The 26,629-nt window shown below is 43.6% G+C and overlaps 2 protein-coding genes across 2 annotated transcripts; one reads left to right on the forward strand and one right to left on the reverse strand.

Moving 5' to 3' along the window:
* Positions 1-4,604: 4,604 nt before the first annotated feature.
* LOC138591053 (serine/threonine-protein kinase PAK 6) lies at positions 4,605-24,175 on the forward strand. Its single transcript, XM_069661560.1, has 9 exons — positions 4,605-4,826; positions 14,462-14,709; positions 16,048-16,704; positions 17,213-17,746; positions 19,294-19,427; positions 20,496-20,622; positions 20,701-20,826; positions 20,959-21,093; positions 22,657-24,175. The coding sequence occupies exons 2-9, from the start codon at positions 14,506-14,508 to the stop codon at positions 22,822-22,824; spliced, it is 2,085 nt and encodes a 694-aa protein (XP_069517661.1). The 5' UTR covers positions 4,605-4,826; positions 14,462-14,505; the 3' UTR covers positions 22,825-24,175.
* A 94-nt stretch (positions 24,176-24,269) lies between these two features.
* On the reverse strand, positions 24,270-26,384 carry LOC138591578 (uncharacterized). The gene has a single exon (XM_069662220.1). It carries the CDS (start codon positions 26,269-26,271, stop codon positions 24,676-24,678), a length of 1,596 nt encoding a protein of 531 aa, XP_069518321.1. The 5' UTR covers positions 26,272-26,384; the 3' UTR covers positions 24,270-24,675.
* Positions 26,385-26,629: the final 245 nt, after the last annotated feature.

The following is a 26,629-nucleotide window of genomic DNA, read 5'->3' on the forward strand; positions in this document are numbered from 1 at the left end:
TTAAATAATCATTAATGCACCATTATTGCTGCTTATTCTAATGATGTGACTTAATTTCTCTTCCTCACTGCAGGGTTTCCTTTTGCAACACTTAACGGGCTTGAGATTCTGATGAGCAAACTCAGCTGGCCAAATGTTAATCATTGTCCAGGCGAGATTACCTAGAAGCCCGCTGACTAAAGCAGTGGGAGTAAACCTAATCTACTGTGATGATGGGATGTACTTCACACGCAGGCAGCTCGCAGAGCAGACTTTGATGAATGGTTTGAAGATAGGTGGTTGGCTCATTAGCAAGTGAAATCCACCCTTTGCGGTTGTGGGCAGAACAGGAGTCGGTTATCCCCAGGAGGTCACTCACCGTCCTGATGTACTATGGCACAGAGTGCTGCTGCTCTACATGCACATGGAGCACAGGAGGAACAGACTGTAATCTCATACTGGAAATGTGACACTGCCAGCCAAGATCATCACAACTGGTGAGTTCCCAGACTGTCCACTTTAAATGTTGGCTTAGCACTGAAAGTTAGTGATAAATGATGGGCAACATGATGCACTCACATCATAATAACACAGCATAACCACATCATAATGCATCCGCTATTGCTGGCTATTTGGCAGGACTTATTAAAAGCTCAGCCAGTGACTGTGATAGCCCCTCAGACAGAAAATCTATAGCTCTCTTTCTGCAGCGACAGATGGTACAAGCAGGCTACCTTTCCTTAATGTGCTTTTTAGACAGGCCCTCGGAGAAGAGCTTTTGTCCCGCGCTCTTACTTTGATGGACAAGAACACTCAGGGCAATGTTTTACAGTCGGAGCTCTTAACCTATTTGTAAAGTTTGTATTTACATGCACCAGTTCACAAAAAGTTCCTTGTCTAACTCGCTCCTGTACCTCACTTAGAAGTCAGAAGACATTCTGCATCAAGGTGAACTAAAAACTATGAGGCATAGAGAGGGAAGAGCAGCAAATCATTACACCAATTTGAGATGTTTATTGTTACTCCAGTTATACATGTACTATCCTGTGAAATTCTTTTGCTTGGATTCTCCATTTAAAAGGGCAATAAATATAAAAGACATAAAATATAATAAAAAAAATGTATACAAAATAAAAGTAGCAGTACTAAGAAATAAAAATGTGAAATATAAAGAAAAGAAAATGTACACGTAGAGCTAAATATATACAACTTGGGCAAAATATATGCAATACAATTTCTTAGGGAATAAAAGTAGGGAGGCCCGTTTCCTACAGAAGAATAATAAAATACTAAGTCATGATTAAAATCACTCACAGCGGCTTAAAATGTAGCCATACCATCAAATAATATTGACCTTGTATATCACACCAGCCCAGAATATTGGCCCAGTATATCAAAAGCTTTTAATGAATACATCAAAAATTGTGATTTACTTCCTCATTTTGACTTTTTATGACAGTATTTTTATTTCTTGTGTCATAATTATGACATAATAATCTTGTTTTCATAATAATTTTTAACTAATTTTAACTAATACGTTTGACTTATTAAAGTGGTAATCTCGAAGATCTCAGTTTCGTTCTCTTAAGCGGCACCTATGGCGATAAACGGTAGTTGCGGGAGCACACTTCCCAGATATCCAGACAGTGTCGCATGTGTGACGTCCACGGGTTGGCTCCGGTTTTAACTCTTGATTTTCCTCACTGATGGTCACTTTCCTTTTTAGACTGTTTGCTTCATCTGAGCGTCAAATTTGTTTCTTTTTCTTTGGATTTTCACTTACTTTTGAAGTTGTATCTGTAGTCATCGATCTTTTCTTTGTTTTTTCAGCCATAGTAGATTACTGTTTACTCGCTACACCGGAAAAGCAGCCGCTTAGCTCCGCCCACCCTCTCTGGCCAACCAACCACTTCTGGGTGATGGAAAACGCATCACTAACTGGGCGCCGCTTGGGATCTTTTCCATGAATGAAGGTTTTATTATGATTAACTTTAGATTTTTTCCTTCTGTGGGCAGAAATGGGCTTCCATACAAAAGAATAAAACAACCTTAATTTCTCCTCTAGTTGCCTCGCTCTCACAGAATTAAAATGGATTTATAGGTCACGAGGAAATGTCAACGGCTTTTGACTAGAAATTACATTTGCTTCAGCTGTATAGGCTGAACCCAGATAACCCCTGTAATCCTTACAGAGTCATCCTAAACAATAGACTGAATTGAAATGCAAACAATTAAGCAGTATCACTTATGCGGCACCCGGGCTTTCATTTTAATGAAACCGTGCTTTAAGACTTCTCTGTGTCACTGTAAGCCCTTTTTAGCTCGGTCATTAAGTCAAGTGACGCTGACACATACATTTGAATAAACCCTTATAGTCCCTGGTGATCCAGCAGAAATCTTTGTCCCCATTATAATGTCTCTACGTCAGTGGTTCTCATAGTGGGGTCCTAGGACCCCTGGGGTTCTGCGAACCATAGCCTGGGGGTCCGCAAAATAATTATAATACATTGATAATAAATTATAAATTGAGTGCTGTATCATTAAAAACTGCATGTCAACAGATGAGGACCATTTGCGCCAATGAAACAAGCATATCGTGTTCATTTCTCCCGCCCACGTTAGCTTTGGACCAATAGAAACGGATATGATTGTGACACATCACTTCAATCTGTCATGAATCACTCAACTCACTCAGGTCGCAACGAACCGTTCCTGCCGTCATTTTCTGAACGCTTTAAAGATCAAATACTTGAAAAGTATAAATTCTGTCAAGTTAAGTCCACAAGCTATTTGAATAAAATGACCCTCTGTTTTAAAGTATATATAAGTGGTATTAACATGATTCAAATGTATTTCTGTTTATCACTATGAAACAGGTCTGTAGGTCTTTAGGTTGATAAGTTTTACGATAAAAATAGTTCTAATGGCATCTAAGAGTGCAGAAGCATATGCTTAATTGGTGTTACAATTATGAGGGGGTCCTTGGAAAAGGTTCTCCCCCATAAGGGGTCCCTGGCCCCAAAAAGTTTGAGAACCCCTGCGTAGTGCCAGGCTTAAAAAATAAAATAACCCTGAAATAAGACAGAAAATATACAGCACTTATAACTTATAGCTCACATATAAATAAATAAAACATTTATAAATATAATGACATTCAAATAAACAAAAAAAATGAGAACATCATTTTATACAATTTGGTCGCTTACAGATGAAGCATAAAAGTAAATTATCTTTTTTCGCACAATTTAATGTTAAAAATGTTTAAAATGTCAGATTCAGTAAATTATATCATAAAAGCAGATAAAAGTGTTTAATTGATTGACCTTTTGATCCAGGCTGAATATAAATGGCTGAATGAAGTAAACAAATGTATTTATTTGCACATAAAGACGTACATTATAAGACCATTTTATTGCTGTTTGCAGCTTTGAACTCAAAGAAAATCAGTAGAATAAGTCATGCGTGGCGGTAAAATGAAGCCAAGCCAATAAATATCTGTGACAATGCTGACAAGTAAAGAGTGAAAGAGAGGGAGGGCTTGTGTCTGCTATACCCCCGACAGACACATCTGTCATTGTTATGCAGATTGGTTCAGTGGAGCCTTTTTTTTTCACTTGAGATTATTTGATGTGTAAGAAGGAACATCATTATTTTAGCCGGTTTTGGTGCCTTTGAATGCATCTCTCATATCAAAACAGCATGTTTAACATGTATGCCCCAAATCTGACTCATCCTGCAAGCGATTTCTGCACGATTTGACCCTAATTCATTTTCCTGCTTGGTGTCTGTTCTTAGCTGCTGTATGAATTATTCAGGAAATGATTGTGGTGAAAAGAGAGGGGAATGTTTTAGTCAAATAATGAGCATGTTAGACTGGGTCAGTGTTTAACTTCACTTTTTTCCCTTCATCTACAAATATTTTTGGGTCATACTGGACTCAAAAGAGACCGTTTTTATTACACACAACAACTCCTCCTGCCATCTGCCATCCCCGACACTGTCATTCCATGGATAATGCATTTGACTGAACAGCAGCACACTGGGTGAACACAGCGCCCTCGTGTTCTCATGTCACCCACATTACGTGCAAAGGAGACAGAGGGAGGGATGCAGGGCAGGGAGGTGAGTGAAAGGTATCCCAGGTGATGAGGTGTGGAGGAGACTCTCCTCTCCTTACTGTCACTGGAAACCAGCTTTAAAACACATGCACGCGCTGCTATCAATTCTCTTGCAGCCCAATGAGGAGAGAGGGAGGAGGCGGAGAAGGAGGGAAGTGATAAAAAGAGAGTGAGGGAAAGGGAGGTGGGAGGGAGCGTGTGTGTGTGAGAGAGAGAGAGAGAGAGAGGGAGAGACACAGCGAGCCGGAGAAGGAGAGGGAGAGAGGGGGGATGGAAGGAGCTGTATGGGGCCGTGATACTCTCTCCTCCTGGATGCTGCCTTTCCTCTTCATGGCTTTGTCCTTTTCTTTGTACGGTCACCCTGTGTCCCCAGGAGCAGGCGCCGTTACGCGGACCAGCACTCAGCCACCGAGCCGGGGATGAATCAGCCCCAACAAAGAGCCTTTGAGATGGGAATGTGTGCTTCTGCCTGGAGGGAGGAACGCATCAGGCTTTCCCAGGCAAGCGGCAGCCTGCAGTGTGCGCTCGCTTGAGAGCCAGCCCTCCTCCTCCTCTTCCTCCTCGTCGTTGTGTGCATGACAGAGGGAGAGCGTGTATGTCCGTGTGTGAGTGCATGCGTGTGTGAATGTGAGTGAGCTTTGGATAATAGTGTATGTGAGTGTGTGTGCGCACTCTGGCTTCCAATCCTTCCAGGAGGAGAGAGGCTCTCCTCTTCACCAGACGGCAAAGGTAAGGGGGATGACTGATTTTTTTTTTTTCGCCCCCTCCTCTTCTAACAATGAATTATCCCTCCAGAGCCCCGTTTCCTCTCCCCACACCGAGGAGAGTGGGGTAAAGAGACAGGGGGGGTGGGGGAAATAAAAGGATAAGAGGCTTAACGTCATTGATAAAGAGCAGGCTAGTGTGTGCTGTCGGTAGGCATCAGCAGTGGTGGAGCAGGAAGAAGAAGAAGGAGGTGGAGGCTGTGAGAATGCAGTGCAGCCAGGTGCTGATGTGGGGGAGAAACATGGGAAGACAGAAGAGAGGTTGCTGGATGTATTCATTTGGACTGCATCTCAAAAAGCCTTCACCTTCCTCTCACCCCTCCTCCTCAAAATCCTCACATCCCCTTCCTGTGTCTCCTCCGCTTCCCTCCTCAGCCTCTATTTCACGGAAAAAGGAGACCCTTAAAATGTGATCCTTCTCGACGTGGATCACGCTTCACAAATACAGACTGTGCCACTTGCTATTGTGGACAGAAGCTTCCTGTTCTTAGCGTTGGTTTGTAGGCTCAGGTGATCTTTCTGGTCATACCAGTGCATGAGGATCCGAGCTGCTACTGTATATAGACACTTGAGTGTGTGGATGCTGTGGGAAAATAGGCACAGGACACGAGACTGACGTGACATATTTTCTTAACATTCACATGGATCAGTAAATGTTAAAACCGGTTGTGCAAGAGCTTGCATAAACTAAGGAGGCGATGTTTGATCTGTGCTGTGTTTGACTCTTAATTTTAAACATGAACAAACAGTGAATCTGCGCCGTATTGTTGTAAAGAGGTTTGAAAGTCTCTCTGTTAGATGCTAAATCCTTAGTGAGAATCAATATAAGGCTAAGGTGTTTAAAAGAAGTGTATAGATTTTAGTTTTAGTCCAACGCTTGCACTCATTCTTATTGACAAAAGCACAACATTCAAGCACTTCCTCAAGAGTTGTGACTGCATCTGCTGTTATCCAGACTGTATCAGTGTCTTAATGGTGCATTTCATAAGTCTGATGATGATGTAACTGAGGCTCTGCACTCCTTCAGCTACCATGTGTTTGTGTCTCAAGTTGCTCATTGATATTCAAGGAGGAGGAAGAGGAGGAGGAGGAGGGAAAGGGTGGAGGAGGTGACAGGGAAGGTCTTTTTGGTGCATGCACACAGAAACGCACACACACACAGCTGGACATCTGCTTCTCTGAGGATGATGTGCACACTACTGTGTCTTTAGTTTTTTTTGGAGGCTGTCTCATGTCGCCCATCTTGCTTTCACGCTCTTACAGGCTCACAGTGCAACCCAAACTGGCAGCACAGACTCCACAGTGCAAGTACACTAACAGGACAGGAAGTGAAAGGGACATATCACACACATGTGTGCGCAGGTGTAGGTGCAACATCATTTCCCTGTGCCCTGCTGTGTGCATGATTGTTTTTATAGGAACGCTCTTGTCGTGTTCATGTCAGCCGAAAGAGGGGATGGCGTGAATTACTAGCTTAGCATCTCCTCTGGCCATGACACGTCAAGCAGTAAGGATTAAAACAGCCTCTTAGTCCAAATTGGGACAGCATGCAACGGTTCCCCTCTCAGGGCAGGAACAGCTCCCATGCTGGGTGACAGAGGAGGGCGGCAGAGTCGGAGCAGATTGATACCTTAAAAGAGGTTAAAAATGGTTGGTGCTTTGTCCCAGGAAAGAGACACGCTGAGGCCCGGGCTAAAAAAAAATATAAATCAAAGCCTTCATAAGCACACGCACGTACAGTAAAGCTTGTACTGAAGCCTGGCACATCAATAAATTAGACCCAAGAGAGAAGAGTTGGGCTCGTACCATTGGTCCAGGCTGATCATACGTTCCTATCAGCAGAGCGTCAAATTGTTCAAAGCACTTGTAAGAGCCAAGAGGATCTTTAATTAAACAGAGTGTTGGTCAGTGCTGCATATCCCTACTCTCCTGACTCCAGCCCTTAGTGTACATATTGTTACAGGGCATACTTCCTGAGATAAGAGTTTATTTTTCTCGTGATGTGTCAGCATCAATAGAACATCCCGTAAAAGCCCCAGGACACCAGAAGTGTTGCTTTTACAATCTCATTATGTTAAGGTGTTCGGAGTAGATAGAGACGATAGCTTTTACTGTGCATTTATGTCCACGCTCCTCGCCGCAGGGCAGAACAAGCAGATTTTCTCGTCCATTTTCTCATCCGTGAGAATCGGTGCCAATATGTCAGGTGACAGAATGATGTATTCGCTCTGTCTGGTGTCCTCAGATCCCCTTTGCCGAGGCTTGTTTACTCCGAACAAAGCTTCCCAAGACGATGGAGAAAATAGGTCTTCAGAATAAAGAGGGCCGCTATGCAAAACACTGTGCCCCTAAATTAGTCAAATAAAAACCATGAAACTTTAATTTTCAGCGGACTGACACTTTAAATCTACGTCTAACTATTCTGCATCTTCATTTTTTTCATTTCTGTTCTCTCCCTTTCTTCCCTTTATCATCTCCATCTCTTTTTCTGTCACTACATCTGAGTGTCCAGACTCTCCTTTCCTCCCCCTCTCCTTCTCCCCTCTCGCGTTGACCTCCCATTTCTTGTTTCATCCTGTCAATATTAACACAAGACTGATGTGCACTCCTGCGCAGATGTCTGCCCTTGAAGGACTGACAGCCCACATCGACGGGCACGGACATCTTATTTCACTATACACCTTCAAACATGAGGCTTTTTCCTTCTCCTTCAGGACATGAGAAACTTACAGACAAGCTTTTCGATTTTTTACTTTCCCTGTGACCTCGGACCGTTTCCGACCTGCTGCACTTCTTACAGAGGTTTGAGCAAAGGCCTGCGCAAGATGCATCGCTTAAAGTTCTGTGACACGAGATATCACCATCAATTAACTCTCTTTTTGAATATAGGTCATAGCCCTCGTTTAATGTCCAGTATTACAAACAGATATGTAAATTATGGATATACTTTGATATTTAAATTATCATTATTTGTCTCTAACAATTTTTATCTGCACAATCTCTGCGCTTGAAATTTCTTAGGTTTCATCATCCTTCATAAACTCCACTGAAACTAGTCCATAACATTCACTTCACATGCCCTTGTGTGTGCTCTCCACTGTGTCCTTATACCAGAGTAGAGCTTTTATTAGAGCTACAAACACATTGAGGACTGAGAATGGTGTTGTTGGACTACTTTAGAAAAAAATGTCTCCTCTGAACTTCCTGTGTTAATGAGTAGCTCCTTAAATGTCATACATCATGAGTTTCTTTCACATGATCAATGTTGAAACATGGCTAAGAATAACGTGTTATTTAGTGGCTCTGTGGGGTTGTGCTTTTGCACTGTGTTGCTTTGAGCTAAATGAGAACATCAGGAGTTAACATGCTCATAAAGATGAATGCTACAATGCTGATGCTAAGCAGGCATTATGTCTAATATGATCAACATCCTAGCATGTAAGGGTGGGAATAGCAGGGCAACTCACGATACAATACGATACGCAATATGTGGCCCATGATAGCGATAATATCACGATACAGCGATTTTGCAAAAATTACAATACACTAAGATATGTGATGAACTGGAGAATAAATAATATGCCTAGAAAGTTAAAGTGCAAAATTAATGTATTTATTCACTGCAGTTGGCTGTCAGTTTTTGACACAAATTGAGATAAGACAAGACAAGTCAGAACCTAGTATGTGGCTGACCACATCAGGTCAATGTGTTACAAGGAGTGTCCTTATGAGGCCGGTGACAACGTGTTTGAAAGCAGGTGTGCGCTGCAGACGTAGACAGCGGACGAGCAGCCCCGCCAACTCCCAGAACAAAGTTTCCAGAGCCGTATAGACAGAGAGCCGTGTCAGTGGAGGTCCAATATGCTCCGTGATCCGCCAATGCGATGACGCAACTCTCTCTCTCATGTCTGTGTAGGGCTGACCCCGGCAGTCAGCCAAAAAATCATGTGGTGTCTCAAATTGACAGGCAGATCTGTTTAGAGTGCCATATTTTTTAAAATCAAAATATTGATATTTAGCGACAGTGATATGATAATTGTATCGCAATTGCGAGATATAAAGATATATTGCGATAGCGATATTTTGTCCCACCCCTACTAGACTGCATACATGTGCTAATTAGCAGAAAGCGCACAGTGTTGCTGAGGTGGATGGCATTATTATCATGTTTGTCCTGGGTTTCATCAATTACAGTTTAAGACAGAGAAAAATTTACACCTGATGGTGGTGCTGCAGTAGCTGATAAATCGGAGGATCTCCGAAATGATTGCACTTAATCCTAAGGAGGTCAAGATTTCACGTAACACATGACAAGGTGATCCATCCAAGAATTGTTGAGATGTTTCACAAAAGAGGAAATGTCATGTGATCGGGAAAGTCAGCGGGATTCCCCCTGGGGAAATATGAATGTCTTACAAAAATCTCATGACAATCAATGCTGTAGTTTTGGGGGATATTTCAGTCATGACCAAAAGATATTGTCATCATAGCCACTAGCTAGGCTAAAGAAGCCAAACTGTGCGAACAGTCATAGCCACATTTGCACAATTTCTGACTTCACAGAGGCAGTTGGATGTGTGTCATTCTGCTTTGTCGTGCATGATGTATCAGACCGCTAGCATGAAATATGCATTGCAGCAACGTGTTATTCCATGTCATTGGGTGCAGCTTATTACATCACTTGTCGTCTCCTATTGACAATCCCTCCGTGTCTGCAGAGGTGACTTCAAAGAGAAAGCAGACATCAACTTAAATCATAAACACTGCTATTGTACTGTCCGGTCACGTCCGGCGCTTTTTTTTATGCCCTCAGATGGCGTGTGTGTGTGCATGTGTGTGTTTGGACCAACCAAGACCCCCCTCCTCCCCCCTTTTAGAGGCAGTCTCATTACACTCAAAGGGCAGAACGGTCACCATAATGAAGCTGATAGAAGAGCAATCTTCAGGCCCCCCACACTGCACTGCACAGTCCAAAAACAGCACTTAAGACCTTGATGCTATCTATCCCACTATGAAATAGATGTGGCTCCCTGTAATTCAGGTTAGCTGGATTACGCTTATATAGCCATTGACAAACACAAAAAGAGGATTAGTTCATCTCCATCGTCTCCCACCCTCACCTCGCTATTTGACATTAATCCTGTACAAAATAAACACGCGTCTGGTGCTGGAGAAGAGGGGGGGGGGGGGGGGGGGGCATGTTGTGTGTCCTAAAATTAGATCAGTGAAGGACTGAACACCACACTAATCCTGCGAGCACAGTCACCTGCACACTCTACATTCCTGCTCGCATGCCAACAAAAAAGATAGAAGCAGAAATCAGGGCAAATAGAAAAAAAAAAAATCATTCAACGGAGCTGGGAGCGCTAACATCGAGCAAATCCAATATCTCTCTTATCTCTAGATCCCCTCCCACTCATCCACGACTCCTGCTCGGGGTTTGAACATGAGAGGAATGTAAGCATGCCCTCGCCTCTCCTGTCACGTATGTGGGAAACATATGGATTGCTTGGTTGTATTTCTGCATGGCATGAGAGGCCGGGTGAAGATGCGCTATTTATTTGTGTTCGGATCTTCATTTGAGCTTGTAAAAGGGGTGTATTAGTGTGATTTTTTAAGGAGAGATCTTTTAGCATATTTGACACATTTTGCATGCTCCGTCATCTATTTTTAAAGGTTTGTGTTTAGTCAGACTTAACAGGCAGGCAAACAGCTTTATGCTCATGCGAGTTTTAGCGAGTGAGATTTTATTTATTAAGGACGTTTGTGGATTTTTTTGGATCTAATTCTTCTGCTGCACGCAGTTGTAGAAATGGAAATTCCCACTGTAGCAGAATTTCGGAGTGACCTCATCCTCTTTGGCTCTTCATATCCCTGACAGCAGCTGGCTTAGTTTTGCCTCAGCACTTTGATAGATTCGAGACAAGCCACTGAGGCATCGGGTCAAGTCCCTGCAGTTCAGAGGGATGTGACCAGAAAGCCTGATTATGCACTGTGCAAGTTCAGCTCCATGCACAACCCCACATCAATGGCATATTGTTATCGAGACAGTCATAAGCTTGGCAGAGTCAGAAAGGTCAATGTAAGGCCAGTCGCATGTGATTAAAGCTTCTTAATCAATAATTGCATCAACTTTCAATTTATTTTGCTCAGACTTGAATCAACAAAGTGTGTTTCTTCCTTCCTCTTCAATCACAGTGGTTAGTTTGTATTTCCAGAGTCTTCAGGGGCGAACAGAATGAATAATGAATGCTGTTATTTGTTCTCCTCTCCATTCTCTGGACTGATGAAGCTTGATAAAGTACCGTTCAAAGCAGCCACCCTATTTTTGCATCTACCACCCCATTATTTCTGGGAGTGAAGGACTGTAGCAGTCTGCATTTGACTCATAAGTAAACATTGATTGATCTGCTTGTAAAGGGATACATGAGCGCTCTGTGTAAATATTTGCTCAAGCAATGCCAACATCTGCACGTCGAATAGCTATCTAAGCAGATAGTCTCTTGTGTGGCGGAAAGGGAAGGAAAAAAACGAGATCGCAATATTCTATTTTGCACCTTGTTTTCTCAGGCCTTCGTTATTTAAAAAGCAGCCACAATTGGAGCTTAAAAGCCTTTTTGTGTCTGCAGGAAGGAAACTGGGTCCCTGTCTCTCTAATACATTCAGGTCTGACTGTAATGATTGCCCCAACTCCTCTCTCCCCACCTCCTGAGAGCCCTCGCACCATAATGTCCCTGTCAGATGGAATTAAAGTCCTTCCCAGCACCACATTATGTACATAGCGAGAGCACAGAGTGATGCGCTTATGCAACACTTAGCATATTAGCCGTGTGAATGAACTATCCTTGGAGGGTGACATGTTCCCCACGCCTCCATCTTTACACTATCTTTCCAGAAATGAGGCAGGTCTAACGAATGTGACCGGTAGGCCTGACCTCCTTTTACCCTCCTGTGATGTGGCGGGGCGAGGGGTGTGTGGTAGTCACCGATACAGCTCATAATAGGCGTCGTTGATGCCGATTAGAGGCGTGCTGCTCTGAGGGCGAAGGTGCAGAGAGGAGAGGCTGACAGCGTGACCGCCTGCTGAGCTGCGAATAGCTGCATAACTCATTTAAGCTCCCACCATTTCACAGTGCATGATGGGAGATTGTATCTGATATTCTGATATTCTTAGGGCTTCTTGAAGGCCTCTGCATTGGCCATATACACCACAGTGTTTAAGTTCAATCTCAAGTCATGCTAACGTCTCTGTGAGGCTGTACTTGCTATAAGCTTAATGCTCACACCAGCATGCTAACATTCTCTCAGTGATAATGCTAGCATGTTAAGCAGTTATAATGTTAACCATGTTCACCATACTTGTTTTGCATGTTAGCATGCTAACATTTGCTTGTCAGCCGAATGCTAAGATACTCAAAATGATAATGCTAGCATGTTCATGATAAGCAGGTACAATATTTATATTGGTCACCATGCTTGTTTGGCATGTTAGCATGCTAACCTTTGTTTATGGGCAGGACACCTCTGACTAGTGGGAGCTGTTTGATGCACTTTTTGTTAATCACTGATATGGAGACAGACATAAAACTGATGAGTTGATCAAAGACCACTACTCCACTACTGTCTTCCAAATTTCATGACAATCCATCCAGTATTTGCTAAGATATTTCAATAAAAGATAAGAATGTCAACTGTCAGTCACCATTCACCTTTTTCACGTGGTGGCCATCTTCTTTAGGCGTTAACCTCTTGATGGGAAGCTAAAATGCGGTTACAGTGTCGTACAGAGTCCAGTTTGTAAGTTGGAACCTGACAAATTGTTATAACGTCATTGCTTCCAGGTTAACCAGCAACTGAAAAGAAAATGGATAGTGAAAATACAAAGGGGTTACTAGCCATAATTCAAGATGAAACAAAACATTTGTTAGCTCATTAGCTACCTTCAGACAATAGCTAATGTAAGCATTTAAACAATTCTTGCTAACATTACCATTAGCTAGGTATTTATGCCTTTTCTACCGCGTAACATCATCACATGTCAATGTTAGCTTTCAGCCCCTTCCTAGCTAATAACTAGAAAGTGGTTGAATGCTAACATTAGCTGTTATCTTAGGTAGCTGCTGGGTAATGAAATATGTTGTTTTAACTTCATATGGCCTGATGTCCCATCAGATTTTCTCCACCCTGTGTCTTTTCAGTTGCTGATCAATCTACAAGCGGTGGAATGATAATGACTTGTTCCATTCACTTCAATTTAATGACCTCTAACCTGGAGCACAGTATTACCACATTTAACAACATTTGAGCTTCTTTCCCCGAGCAAGATGTTAGAGGAAAATGGTTTGTGGTGTCCATCAAGTCAGTGCTGACACATTTTACTTAAAGAGTGAAATCTTCAACCAACTAGTGTTAGTAGAGGAAAAGCCAGAGTATCACTAATGTAATTACAACGTATCCTATTGGGAACTTGAACATCTTTAGCAAATTTGATGGCTACCAAGTTGGCAGTCATGGCATTACAATCTGAACCAAAGTGGTGAATCTACTGACCAACTGAAAAAGCCATCCCTGGCCCTAAAAGCGTAACAATTCTACAACGTTCCTTGTATTCCAAGTGCTTTGTCTTGCATGAATCAGACGACTAGCATGAAATATGCATGGCAGCAATGTGTTATTTCATGCAGCATATTACATCACTTGTCGTCTCCTCTCCCGTCACGGACTGACCGACATCCCTAGAGCCACGCTGCTAGCATGACAAGCCAGAACATCCTCCATACTGTGAGCTACATGAAACAGCATTAATTCTAATCATGAGACTTAAATTTGAGTGATTATCTCCCTGTGCAGCTGTGCAGCTGAGGAAATGAGATGTATGAAATGTATTTAATTATTTCCCTACACTTGAATGGAAAATAAAGCTTAACATACATTTAACCCGGGTTAGCTCTCCGCCAAACGCAAACCATCCATCCAAGGATTAAATGGTTACCCTCCCTGCAATCAAGGGCAAACAAGCTACTAATTAGGATGGGATATGAACGTCTATAAAGGGTTTGTGAAGGATAGCCTGCCACAGTATATTTGTGTTTGTGTGTATATCTTTTTGTGCATAAGCATGTGTTTGTGTGAGTGTGTGTACTCCTCGTCCTGCTAATGCACTGAAAGCCTGCGGGCGCTGGCCAGCCCTGCCGCGTGCTCATCAGTTAAATGGCAGAGAGAATGAATAAGCTTTAATTGACCAGATATCCTTCATTACACATGTGCTTACAAATGCATCCGCTCTCCTTGGAGCCATTCTCAGAGGCACAAGCTCGTGACAGGCAGCCAGGCAGCGTGGGACATAAACATCACAGACATGGAACAGCTTTTTCAACAAGACATTTGTGTATTTGCTCCCATGTGGAAAGATCATCTGTTTCACATTTTATTCTGATACGACTGGTGAAAGATCAGATCGGAAAAGACATTGGTCTGGCTGTGGCAGCACTTGGGCAGAAAATATTTGCTTGTATTCAAATGTCAAGATTACAGTGACTTAAATGTGCTGTATGTAATGTTGGGTGCTAATATTAAAGCCTTACATATATTTCTCCACAGGGACATTTTGAAGCAGGCAAGCTGTCGCCCTCTTGCACCTGAGGATGTTTCGCAAGAAGAAAAAGAAGAGGCCTGAGATATCGGCGCCTAAGAACTTTGAGCACCGTGTCCACACATCATTTGACGCCAAGCGAGGCTGCTTCATTGGCCTGCCGACACAATGGCAAAGCCTGATAGAGAACCTGCGCAGGCCCCGACCCATGGTGGACCCGTCCAGGATCACAGAGGTGGAACTGAGGCCAAAGAAGGTAAACCGAACCCTCCATTTATCGATCCTCTCACCTTACCTTGAACTGATCGCTAATGAGTAGCACACCATTCATCTAGCTATCAAGATGAGTTGCAAGTTTAAAAGTTTGGCTGTTTAATCTCAGAGAGACTGATGCATAAAGATATGCTGCTGCTCGTATTGATGCGGAGGGATTCTGCTGTCTCAGAAAATGCCATAATCCTCTGATGACAACGCGAAAGGAAGGCCTGCTCCCCTCCCCAGTTTTTTGCATCCTTATCCGTCCTGGGGCTGGGCTAATGACCCTGCTGCGTACACTGACTGTACAATGTTGAATACTCAGAGGGGCCGCAAGATTTATTACTCCATGCAGGCAATTAATAACAGTCCATGGTGCCTTCCCACAGATGTCAAGCAGAAGGGATAAAAAGTGCAGGTACAGCAGAGGAAATGCCAGTGAATGATAAAGGCTGCAGATCTAAGGATTTCTACGCTTCACGGAGCGCACTGTCGATGCTGTTTGAAAATACTGACATGTCATCAAAACCCTGATGTGATAAGTGCTGTCAGCATTTAGGTCAGATTTGTGGTTTTAGTAACATAATCAAGAACGTTACAATGAAAAAAACGAAACATTTGGATGAAAAAAACAGTAAATTATTAAATAACTAAGAGGAAAATATGATGTAATATGGGATAAAAATGAAAAGTCAGTTTCTATTATTACAGCATCTTCTAATATAGGATATCTCACCAAGGCCATTATCACCTGCCATCCCTTCCTCTCTGAGAGGTGCTGCTGCAGGTCATCTGACCTCTACCCCCCGTGCAGAAGTAATGGCACCAAACCAGAGTAACAGGAGAGGCTGTTGACTGACTGTGAACTGAACATGACTCCAGCCTAAGAGCTCCTAATGAGCCACCATGCACTCTCTCTTACAGCTGCAACAGTAACACAATTCTGGCAAAATATCTTAAGTATGATCATTTCTGTCAGGGCAAGTCAAGGCCATTCCTTTTTGCAGGCCTGCAGGACATGCATACCATCCCTTATCTGCATTATTTGAGTTTTCCAACATTGAAACAGCTGTACAGACTGTTTTTAGTGCGCGTCTTGAACCATTCCTCGTATATTTGTCATTATATTGTCAGAAAAAAAGCCACTGTGGAGATGATTTAAGTCGCCGTCTTTGAAGAATGACAAAGATGTCCTTTACAGATTCTCAAGTCTAAATTTAACTTGCCTCTGAGCTATGATTATGTCAGCCTCATTATTCCTTTCAGTCCAAACTCTTTCTATAATGTGATCATGGCATGCACAATGTGATAAAGATAAAATCATCATCCCCTCTTTCAGACTATTGTGCGTGGGAGCATGATCGGTCACGGGGACTACATCGCCGCCATGATCAACGATATGAGCCGACTGTCTGTGACCAGCTCCAACTCTCTGAGGAAGAGCAGCCCATCAGCCAGGAAGAGGGCCCAGTCTCTCGGACGGCTGGGGGAGGTGAATGAAGGAGACCCTTACCAGTACGAGGGCCTGACCCAGGACGACGACGAAGATGATGATGCAGGGGAAGACCCGTGGAGGGAAAGGGCCAGGAACATCCACAGTGAGACTAACACCCCTTACCTGGGCATGAAGAAGAGCATCACTCTGCAGCCCAATGGGATCTTACCAAAAGCCAAGTCCACCTATGAGGTCGGGTCCATGGAGGGACCATCGTACCCGGCTCAGTCCCAGAACCTTCCAATGTTCAGTCACGGGGCTTATATGAGCGATGAGATGGGCAGCCCTCAGGAGAGAGTGATATGGAAGAGAGAGTTCCAGCTGCCCAGGGGGATGCCACCAAGTCAGAGACCTATAGCTTGTTTTTACAGCCCAGCTATGACCGTGCAGCCGCCCCATGGAGATCAAGGGACGATCACCACGGAGCTCCGGCCCAACCCTCCGATGTACATGCACCCACAGAACAGCCCCGGGAGGCCTTTCTCCTCCTATGATCTCAAAGTAAGACTGATGTGCAAACCTGGCAATACATTACTCACAAGGATAAACAATATATGCATATTTCTTCTATCATCATATTATTATTACTCGGCATGTTTTTGCAGGAGCCATGAATCCATTAAATACAGGTTTTAAGGGATCATTTTCATGCTTAGGTTGTGGAAACTTTAGCACAGCAGCGTATTGATTGGCTTGAAAGTAAAGGTGATTAAAGTTCTGAGGTTGAATATTTTTTTAATTCTTGTATTAATATATGGAATATGGGTTTAAGGTGTCAGTGAGGTTGTAAAGATGAGATATGGTGTGTTTGGCAGGATCTCAGCAGAACACTCTGGCTCTTATGGCGACATCTTTACATGGGTCGTATCAGGTGAAGTGGATGCAGAGTGAGAGTGCAGGACTTGATTTACATTCACTTATAGAGCAGGTCTTGATCCCCAGGCAGGCGGCCAACTCTGTTTCAGCTCTCTCTGTTAATGACCCTCACTCTTTTTCTCTTGTCCTGCAGGCAGAGTCGGTGGTGAGGTACCACTCCGGCTTCCTCCCCACCGGAAACAGCAGTCCTCTCGTGGGTGGCATCAGACCCCAGCGGACTGTTCGCTCCTCGGCTAGCTACACCCTGGGCCTGTCTCCTAACATGGGACTGAGGCCAAACGGACCCGACCCCTTTCTCAGACACTCTGGATGCCCCAATCCCCCCTACCCCCGTCAAGACAGTCCCTCACAGCCCCGTCCCTCCCCTACAGGCTCACTTGCCACCAGTCCTCCAGGAACCTGCTCCCCTGCCTTCAGACCTCCTCAACATCCTTCACCCAGACCGCCGCCAGACCCACCGAAGGTGACACATGAACAGTTCAAGGCGGCTCTGCAGATGGTTGTAGACAAGGGCGATCCTCGATCCTACCTGGAGAACTTTGTGAAGATTGGGGAGGGCTCAACGGGTGTGGTGTGTATCGCTACAGAGAAGCACAGCGGCAGGCAGGTTGCGGTCAAGATGATGGACTTACGGCGGCAGCAGAGGAGAGAGTTGCTATTTAATGAGGTACGGAATCCAACTTTGCACACAGATCTCCAAAACAAAAGCAACAAAATCACCTGCATGCATCCAAGGCAACAGCAACAAAATGTTATATTCTTGTTATATTTTGTATTTACAAGATAATTGCAGTTTAATGCAACATGCTTTCTCCTTAAAGGGGGGGTATTATGCTAAATCTTCAAGCTTCATATCTAACTCTGTGATACCTGTGTAGCTTAGCATAATTTACTAAAAAACAAACATTTTTCTCACACTGGTGCTCTGTGCAGGCTCTCATATGGCCTCTGCCTGAAACGACTCAGTCAGCTCTGTCCCCTTTAAGAAACCCCGCCCCCACAAGCCCACTTTCTTCTGATTGGCCAGCTCTCTGAAGCCTACTGAGGCTGCAATTTGTGACGTCACACGTGACGTGTAGAGAAAAGTGTGTGAAACCTGGCGTTCACAGCAGCATGCAGATTACTCCAACATAGTTTTACCTACAGATTTGAATCTTCGTCCACGTTTAGTGTGGACATCCAACATTGTAACATTATATATATGTCAGAAAATGTGAAACAGCATAATACCCCCTCTTTAAGTTGGGCTATTGTGGCTATGTGCTTTCTGTGCACCTGCAACCTTTGTTAAAGAGATTATGGAAACAAGAACTCAATGCACCATATGCAACATATCTGTGCAAGACTTTTCTAGATGTCATTAATAAATGTGATTAATACAAGTATGATTTCAACCGCTTGTCTTACAGAGGGTTCGATTTTCCTGAGAGGACAGTATTTATGAAAATCAGTCTCATACATGTAAACAAACTTGGTGAGCGTGGATGAATATACAGTGTGGTTAGGTCAGCCACAAGTTGACCCAGATGTAGATCTGTAATGCGGCTTGTCTTAATGTACTCTCCATGTGGCTACTTTCTGTGTTAACTATCTGTGAAACTCTGAAAGACACTTTTGAAATCAATCATTTAAAAATTTGGTTATTTGAGGCACCCTTTTCCCCTTGAATCTCTCCAACAGAGGGGATGAGTGCAAAGTTAGCATGGCCCATGGAGTCAAAACAGCCAAATTTATGGAAAACAAGGTTAAAATAAACATTACTTTTCCTTTAATGGCTACATAAAGGGGTGTTAGGATGATTTGACACATGAATCTCAGTTTGCTCGTCCTTGGGAGAACTACTGAGCCTGTAAAAACTGTTGTATAATCTCCTCTGTGGCTCTGGAGGGAGCTGTCTAAAGTATAAGAACATAACTCACCATGGTGTTCTCGGCGTCGGCTTGGGGACATCGAAAGACGTGCATTTACCCAGGAGGATATCTTGTGAAAGATACTATTGAGTTAGGCAATTAGAGTAAGATCCATAGTAAAGAGTGAAAGTCAGGATATATTGGTTTCTGCATCACTGATTTTTTACCACACTGTTTCAGACTGTCCCTTAACAAGTCTTTTTATATGCACTAAATTGCTTTGGTGCCACTTTAGTTTTAGAGAGCCAAATTTTCTCTTCATGTCTACAGATTTTGGTGGTAATGCGAATGTTTTGTGCTGCAGGTGGTCATCATGAGGGACTACCAGCACAGGAACGTTGTGGAGATGTTTAAGTCAGCCCTGGTGGAGGAGGAGCTGTGGGTTATCATGGAGTACCTGCAAGGAGGAGCGCTGACCAACATCGTGTCTGAAACCAGGTACGAGCACCGCCAAGAGACCGACTTTGACCCTCCGTAGGAAGCTGCATTAGTGCATCTGTTTGGTTATGATATCATCTTTAATAACTAAATCAACCACAAGGAGGCAGTGTGGTATTGACTGGTGAGTGCTGCGTGGTAATACCAGCTGCATTAAGACTCACAAAGACCCTCTTTTATTCCAAGCTCTTTTTCTGTGTCTAATTAATCATTTTAAAAGCCTAATCGAATACGTCCATGTTTAGATGCCATGTAGAAAGTTGAATCCTGACACTGTCACATTGTTTAACAGAGCAATCATCAAAATAAGAAAGACATATTGACCAACAGCAGGAAGTAGAAGGTCTTTAGAGTGTATTTGTGTTGAGCTGTCAATGTATTTTATATTATTAACAGATGGCTGGCTCGATCTCCATAGCACGACCTCAGGGTTAGATCGCTTGACTCGAAAGGATGAAATATTTCCACTCAAGCCAGATGACATATACAATGAGCCAGCTGTCACAGCCGGTGTTTGTCAGGCGATCAGATAATCAGTATATCGACAGAACATTCAAGAATAAGGGTCTTTTACTTCTTCTTTTATTCCTGGCTGCACGCTGGTGTCAAGTATTTTTTAGTCTCCTTGAAGTCTTCCTAAATTAAGAAGCAGAGGAAATTTATTCAGGACCTTTTTCTTAATATAGTTTTAGATGTGTGCTTTAAATATAACAACCTTGTGTGGGAGAGTGCAGCCTTCAGTTGGGTCATTGTGCTATCTTTGTTTTCAGTGGGCACCTAAAAGACTCTTTGTCTCTCATGTCTTTATGTTACACTTATAAAAAAGTTGAAGTCACATTAACATCGCAGAGGACTGAACCGGCTTTGTCACTCTGCCGTGTGGGAGCTGTTGTTTTGAACCCTGCTCTCTTTATGATTGCCTTTTAAATGTGCAATGAGTCATGGATGGATTTCAACTTTCTCGGCTGTTGATTCGTTGTAACTCATAAATGGAAAAGTGTGAAATGTTAATGTCAAATCTGTTCATGTGTGTCTGTGTGTAAACGTGTGTGTGTGTGTTTCCTACAGGCTGACTGAAGAGCAGATTGCTACAGTCTGTGAAGCTGTTCTGCAGGCCCTGGCCTATCTCCATTCACAGGGAGTCATCCACAGAGATATCAAGAGTGACTCCATACTACTCACACTGGACGGAAGGGTGTGTTACTCTCTCTATCTACCTATCTTTCTTTCTTTTAATGTCTAGATATTAACATCTTTATTTTGTTCCAAACAGGTCAAGCTTTCAGATTTTGGCTTCTGCGCTCAGATCAGCAAGGACATCCCTAAGAGGAAGTCCTTAGTGGGGACACCCTATTGGATGGCTCCTGAGGTCATCTCCAAATCACCATATGGCACTGAGGTGAGCAGGCACACATTCAAATCCCCCCATGCTGAGTGACAGCGGCAATCTCTCTCATGTAGCTTAAATGCCAACAGCGGCAATCTGTTGATACGATCTGTTACATCATTTGAATGTGTCATGGTGCACCAGGTGGACGTTTGGTCGATGGGTATCATGGTGGTGGAGATGGTGGACGGGGAGCCCCCGTACTTCAGTGAAACGCCTGTAGCAGCAATGAAGAGACTGAGGGACGAGGTGGCACCGACTGTACGCAACGTCACACAGGTACGAGAACAGACGGACACCTTCCCACACTCACAACATTTTATTTTTTTCAGAACACACAACAATATGATGACATCACAATATAGCCTTACAAAAATGAGGAAAGAAAAAAGACAATATGATTTTAATCAAGACTAGGTCAAAGCCTAGTATGTGGCTGACCGTATCAGGTCAATGTGCGCTTTTGTGAGCAATGTGTTACAAGGACTGTTCTTATGAGGCCGATGACAACGTATTTGAAAGCAGGTGCGCGCTGCGGATGTAGGTGAGGACAGCGGACGAGCAGCGGAGGAGCAGCCCCGCCTACTCCCCGAACAAAGTATCCAGAGCTGTATAGACAGAGAGTCGCGTCAGTGGAGGTCCAATATGCTCCATGATCCACCATTGCGATGTCGCAACTCTCTCTCTCTACCGCTGATAAAGTACCGTCAGTCAGTCAGTCAGTCAGTTACTCCGTCAGTCACATCAAGACCCGTGTGTAGGGCTGACCCCGGCGGTCAGCCAAAAATAGAAAGTAAATAAAACAACTGAGAACAAGTGAGAAAATGTAATTGCTTAACTAATTCTGTTGTACATATGACAGGTAGGGGGTGTTACGGTACCCACTTTTCACCAGAGCATTTTTCTCGCATTTCATATTGTACTAGTTTGTTATAGTATGTAGCAATTACTCCAGAGTGAAATGGCTTTGCTTTTTCTTAGACAAAACGTAGACTCTCGAAAACTTAGTTCTCGATTGAGCTTTAAATATAAATATTTAACCCTCAGAATAATTGAAGCATAGTTATTATTTAGGCACCATTTTCATTCAGACAATCCAACATAATGTTTAAAGGCATAGGTTTAATATAAATGTTGAGTTGCTGTTTCCAATTTTCGATATTGAACCACAAACATTGCAACATTTTGACAATAGAAACAACACACTGAACTGGTTTTCCTCTTTCTCATTACAGAATCTGCATGATGATAATTTAATACTAAATAGCTAAGTTGAACATATGTACTTTAGAGATGCATGTAGCATTTTCAGCCATGCTAGTGGCATGGTTCTAGGGATGAAATTGTCAGTCTGTAGGTCCATCACTGGATTTCTGTGACACTTTTACCACCCTGTGAATAACTGTAATAACCTCGGTCATTCCCTCAGTTTTCCTCTTGTGTTATCAAATCAAACATTTTCTTCCCCCAATACTTTGCTTCATGACTAAATACCTGTAAAACTTACAACATTCGAATATCTTTAGCTGTTCTTTGTGTGAAGTGCTAATACAGATATGTTAGCATGCTTATAGGTCAAACTTAAATTATATGCACGGCAACCATTAAACTTTCTTAACATCTTCTTATCATTGACAACAATATCTGAAACAACCCTCAATTTTCACGGTGAACCTGTTAGCATATTAATGTTAGCATTTAGTTGTAGCTAAATGCAGTCCCATAGAGCTGCTAGCATGGCTGTGACTAGCGCTTGTAATTTTCAAAATAATACGAATTAATACAACTACTGCAACGCTATTTCTGAGTAAAAATGTATGTTCGTATTTCTTTCTGGTCCAGGTCTCCCCGGTTCTTAAAGACTTCCTGGACCGCATGCTGACTCGGGACCCCCTAGATCGGGCCAGCGCCACTGACCTGCTGGAACACCCCTTCCTGCTGCAGAGCGGCTCACCTCAGTGCCTGGTCCCACTGGTGGAGCAGTACCGCAAGCGCATGTCCCGTTGCTGACCCTGTGGGGGCTTTCGTTCCCCAACACCCACCTTCAGTCTGACCTGCCCAGGCCTCAGACGAGAACCAGCACCTGGGTCCAAACCCTCTAGCACCCATGCCAATGGAGCAATCAGCTCCAGAGAAGCGGACCCTGACAGCATGTTGCTGTTTGGAGTGATGGTGGCAGGACGGCAAGTTTGGTTGACACGCACCGCATGGTCTCGGGCATGAGAGAAGCACTTTAGGAGAGAATTAAAGGCAGCATGCAGTTCCTCACTTTTCAACTCGGTTTGATCCGAATATCAATAAGCTTCCTGTTACATTCAGCGGGATACAACACAACACAAATGGTGCATATCAACTGAAAATCAATATTCCACGTAACTATATGTACTGAACACACGCTACTCTAAAGATCCTGTATAGTGTTCATAGTGGGCATTATTGCTAGCCGTGTACAGCTTGTAAAGCTGGCGTTAGTAGCTTATTGTGACATTATGAAGGAAGGATAACGTTACCTCTGCACAGCCACACTCTCTGTTGTGGAAACTGGACAACAACCCCGGTCAGCACACAACACAAACACTAACAGCAGACTCTTTGCATGGCCAAACGGAGGCACACCTGGCCTGATGTGAATGCTTGAATATGAACCAAACTGGGACGTGAAAGACAATTCTCCTTTATTAGCATAATAAATGGGTAGATAAAAGCCCAGCTGCTACTAATGGGCTATTGGAAAATCACCAGTACCATATTCCTCTTTTCATATTTATTCTTTATTTCCAAAAAGGTGTTGTTGTGGGTTGTTTATATGATGTGAAGTTGCAAATAAGGTTTCATTATTACGTATGGACTTGAAACATGAGCAGATAAATGAATAATGTAAATAAAATACTGAATATTAGGTCTTATTCCTGCTGATCTACTGCAGTAAATTATATGAGATGAACTGAAAACTTTACTTTTCTTTACTGAAATGTGAGCGTATAGTTGTATGTGTGTGTGCATGTGTGTGTGTTAGTGTGTGAGCACATGGGCACATGGACGTGTGTGAGGTGACATCTCTCTTTGTATTGTGACAGACTTTTTAAAAAACCACAAGATGTGTATGTGTGTGTGTGTGTGTGTGTGTGTGTGTTGCCCCTCGACAACATGTGCGTGAGTGTATTTGCATTTGTTTGCCTAGATAAAGCACACAGGCCTGGCATGTGATGCTGCAGGACGTCCACCTGCTGAGAAACACTTTGCACATAGTCTTTGTATTCTGACACGGATACATGTTGACATGTTTCATGTATTTCTATCTCTGTGTGGATCATTCATGGAAAAGAGAATTACACATTTTAATTTTGTATAAATCAATAAATGATGCATATTGAATTGGATTTCATTTGATGCTGCAATTTCCTCATTCACACCCACGTACTTACGCATGAATATATCGCAGGTTTAATGCGCTGGTGTTTTAAAGGATTTATTAGGTACTCAGAATGAATCATACAGTGCACAGTCACTGACATCTTTAAGCAAAATACATACAATATTTCTGATAAACACATGAGAATATCAAATACATTTCCATATGAAACAAAAATAATTATTTTCAGTAGCTCACAGACGGTATTATGTTAATTAATTAATTATTACAAATATAAAATAGCAAAATTTGAAAGAACAGAACAATTAAGCTTCTTGTTTTTATTGATAAACAGTAAAAAAACTGCTAAACTGCAACATCAGCAAAAGATTATATTTTCTCTCAATAAATAGAATATATTAACAAGCAATCATCCTGCATTGTCAGATTAGTAAGTGCTGTAATTATCTTCCAACCAACCATTCCTGGTGATGTAAATTCTCCTTGTTCTAACCGAGGGTGGACTGAGACGAGCAGCTCTCAAACTCACATTTCACTCCGCTGATGCTGTCGACCCCCGGCTGGCTGTTGAACTGTTGGTGTGTGTGGGAGCAGGGGAAGGTCTCGGAGCGGGCAATCCGCCCGCGGCCGTTTGAGGACCCGGACGAACAGTCTATCACCATCCTCATGAACTCTGGTGCGGTGAATCGACGCAGCAGTCTCGTCCCCAGGCCCATGAACCCCGGCGCACGGCCTGGGATCTTCCCCGACTCCATCTCCCCCCTGGCAAACAGCAGCTTGTTGTGTCTGCTGCTCAAGCTTCCCCTCTTCTGCTGCTCTCTTCTGTTTGATGGAGCTGTGTCGTTAGCCTCTTCTTTCTGTGATTGGATATTCTCCTCCAGCGCTCTCCCGGGCTTGCCCTTTAAAAGAGGCTTTGGCACCGGGACAGTTTTGTCAGCATCATTTGTCAGGCCATGGGTGTTTCCTTGACATTCAATCTTGTCTATCAGGCATCTCTCATCCTGTAGTGAGGCTCTCTTTAATTTGCTGGCTGACAGGCTCATGTCGCACACGTCACCCTGATAGGACTGCTTTCTGCTGCTCAGAAGGTCCAGGTTAAATGACTTTGCTTTACCCCAGGGTGGAAAACTCACTGGTGTTTGCTCTTTGAGTCCAGTGTCTTGGCTGACATCTTTCTGGCTCGGCTCAGGCAGAGAGTTCAGCGTTTTGGCCCCTCTTAGCTCTCTAAGCGGGCAGTTTTGCTGTTGTTTGGCAGTGAAGAGAATGCTGTGTTCTCCCTCAATCTGGCTTTTTTCTATTTGAGGAGGCAGAGCCCAGCTGTGTGGATGGTTGTCCTCTTGAGACTGGCTCCTGGGGCATCTGAAGCGGTTCCAAAGCCCGCTGCTGTCTCCGATCTTCAGCTGTCTCTTAAAAACCTCAGGAAGCTGGTCTTCATTGTTGCTCAACTGCTTTGAAAACCTCTCAAGAAGATACCTGGGGAGCCTGTTGGGCGGCCGGCTGTCTCCATCACCAATGGAATCAGCAGGTGAATCATCTGTGCAAACTCCCCTCCTGCAAGAAAAGTTCAGAATCTGCACACACTGGTTGTGTCCGAAGAAGTTGGCCACCTCGATGGCAGAGTGGCCAGCATTGTTGGTTCTGTCCAGCCTCAGTCCAAGTCTTTTGAAAGCCCGAACCAGGAACTCTAGAACCTGGCTGTGCCCAGAAAATGCGGCGTACATCAGAGCGCTGTTACCCCAGGCATCAGAGGCGTCCGGGTCAGCGTTGAACTGCACCAGAAGCTTCACCACATCCAGGTGACCCATCTCACAGGCATGGCTCAGGGCCGTGCGACCGTCCTCGTCCTGGCAGTTCACATCGGCTCCTTTCTCCAGCAGCAGCCGGGTAAACTTGGCCCTGGTCCCGGGGTCTTGTAGGCAGACGGCGTACATGAGCGGGGTGCGGCTGTTCTCTGTCTTCGAGTTGATAATGCGTCCATCCAAGGCGTCCAGGATAAAGCGTGCCAGGTGAACTTTACCATTGTGCATGGCGTCCAGGAAGGTCTTGGTGCCTGAGCCTTGGCGTAAATCTTTCGGTCGCATCATTCTTGAACAGCCACCTGTGGAGCCGATTCTTCAAGTGAGCTGAGAAAGACTGTTACAAATAGGGAGAGAAAGTGTGTAAAACAAGTTCTCTGAGGCTCTCTGTGTTTACAGAGAGTGTATTCACCTCAGAGTAAGACTCAGAGAGGAGCCGGGAGTGTTTTTATACCTCCCTCTCCACATGCCCTCCCCACGTTGCCTAGGAAACAAACGTCTGAGGACCATTATGCGGTGGCAGCATCCATTCAGCCCGAGCGCTCTCTGCCTGGAGAGAAATATATGCTATTTGAACAGAATAATTACTCAAGGAGAAAAACCTGGCCAATGTTTTTCATGAAAGGTCTGAGGGGGTTAACTTAAA

This window comes from Semicossyphus pulcher, unplaced genomic scaffold (genome assembly GCF_022749685.1).
Source record: "Semicossyphus pulcher isolate SPU_LCO1_2020_fin unplaced genomic scaffold, fSemPul1.0.p SCAF_14, whole genome shotgun sequence".
NCBI classification, from domain to species: domain Eukaryota; kingdom Metazoa; phylum Chordata; class Actinopteri; order Labriformes; family Labridae; genus Semicossyphus; species Semicossyphus pulcher.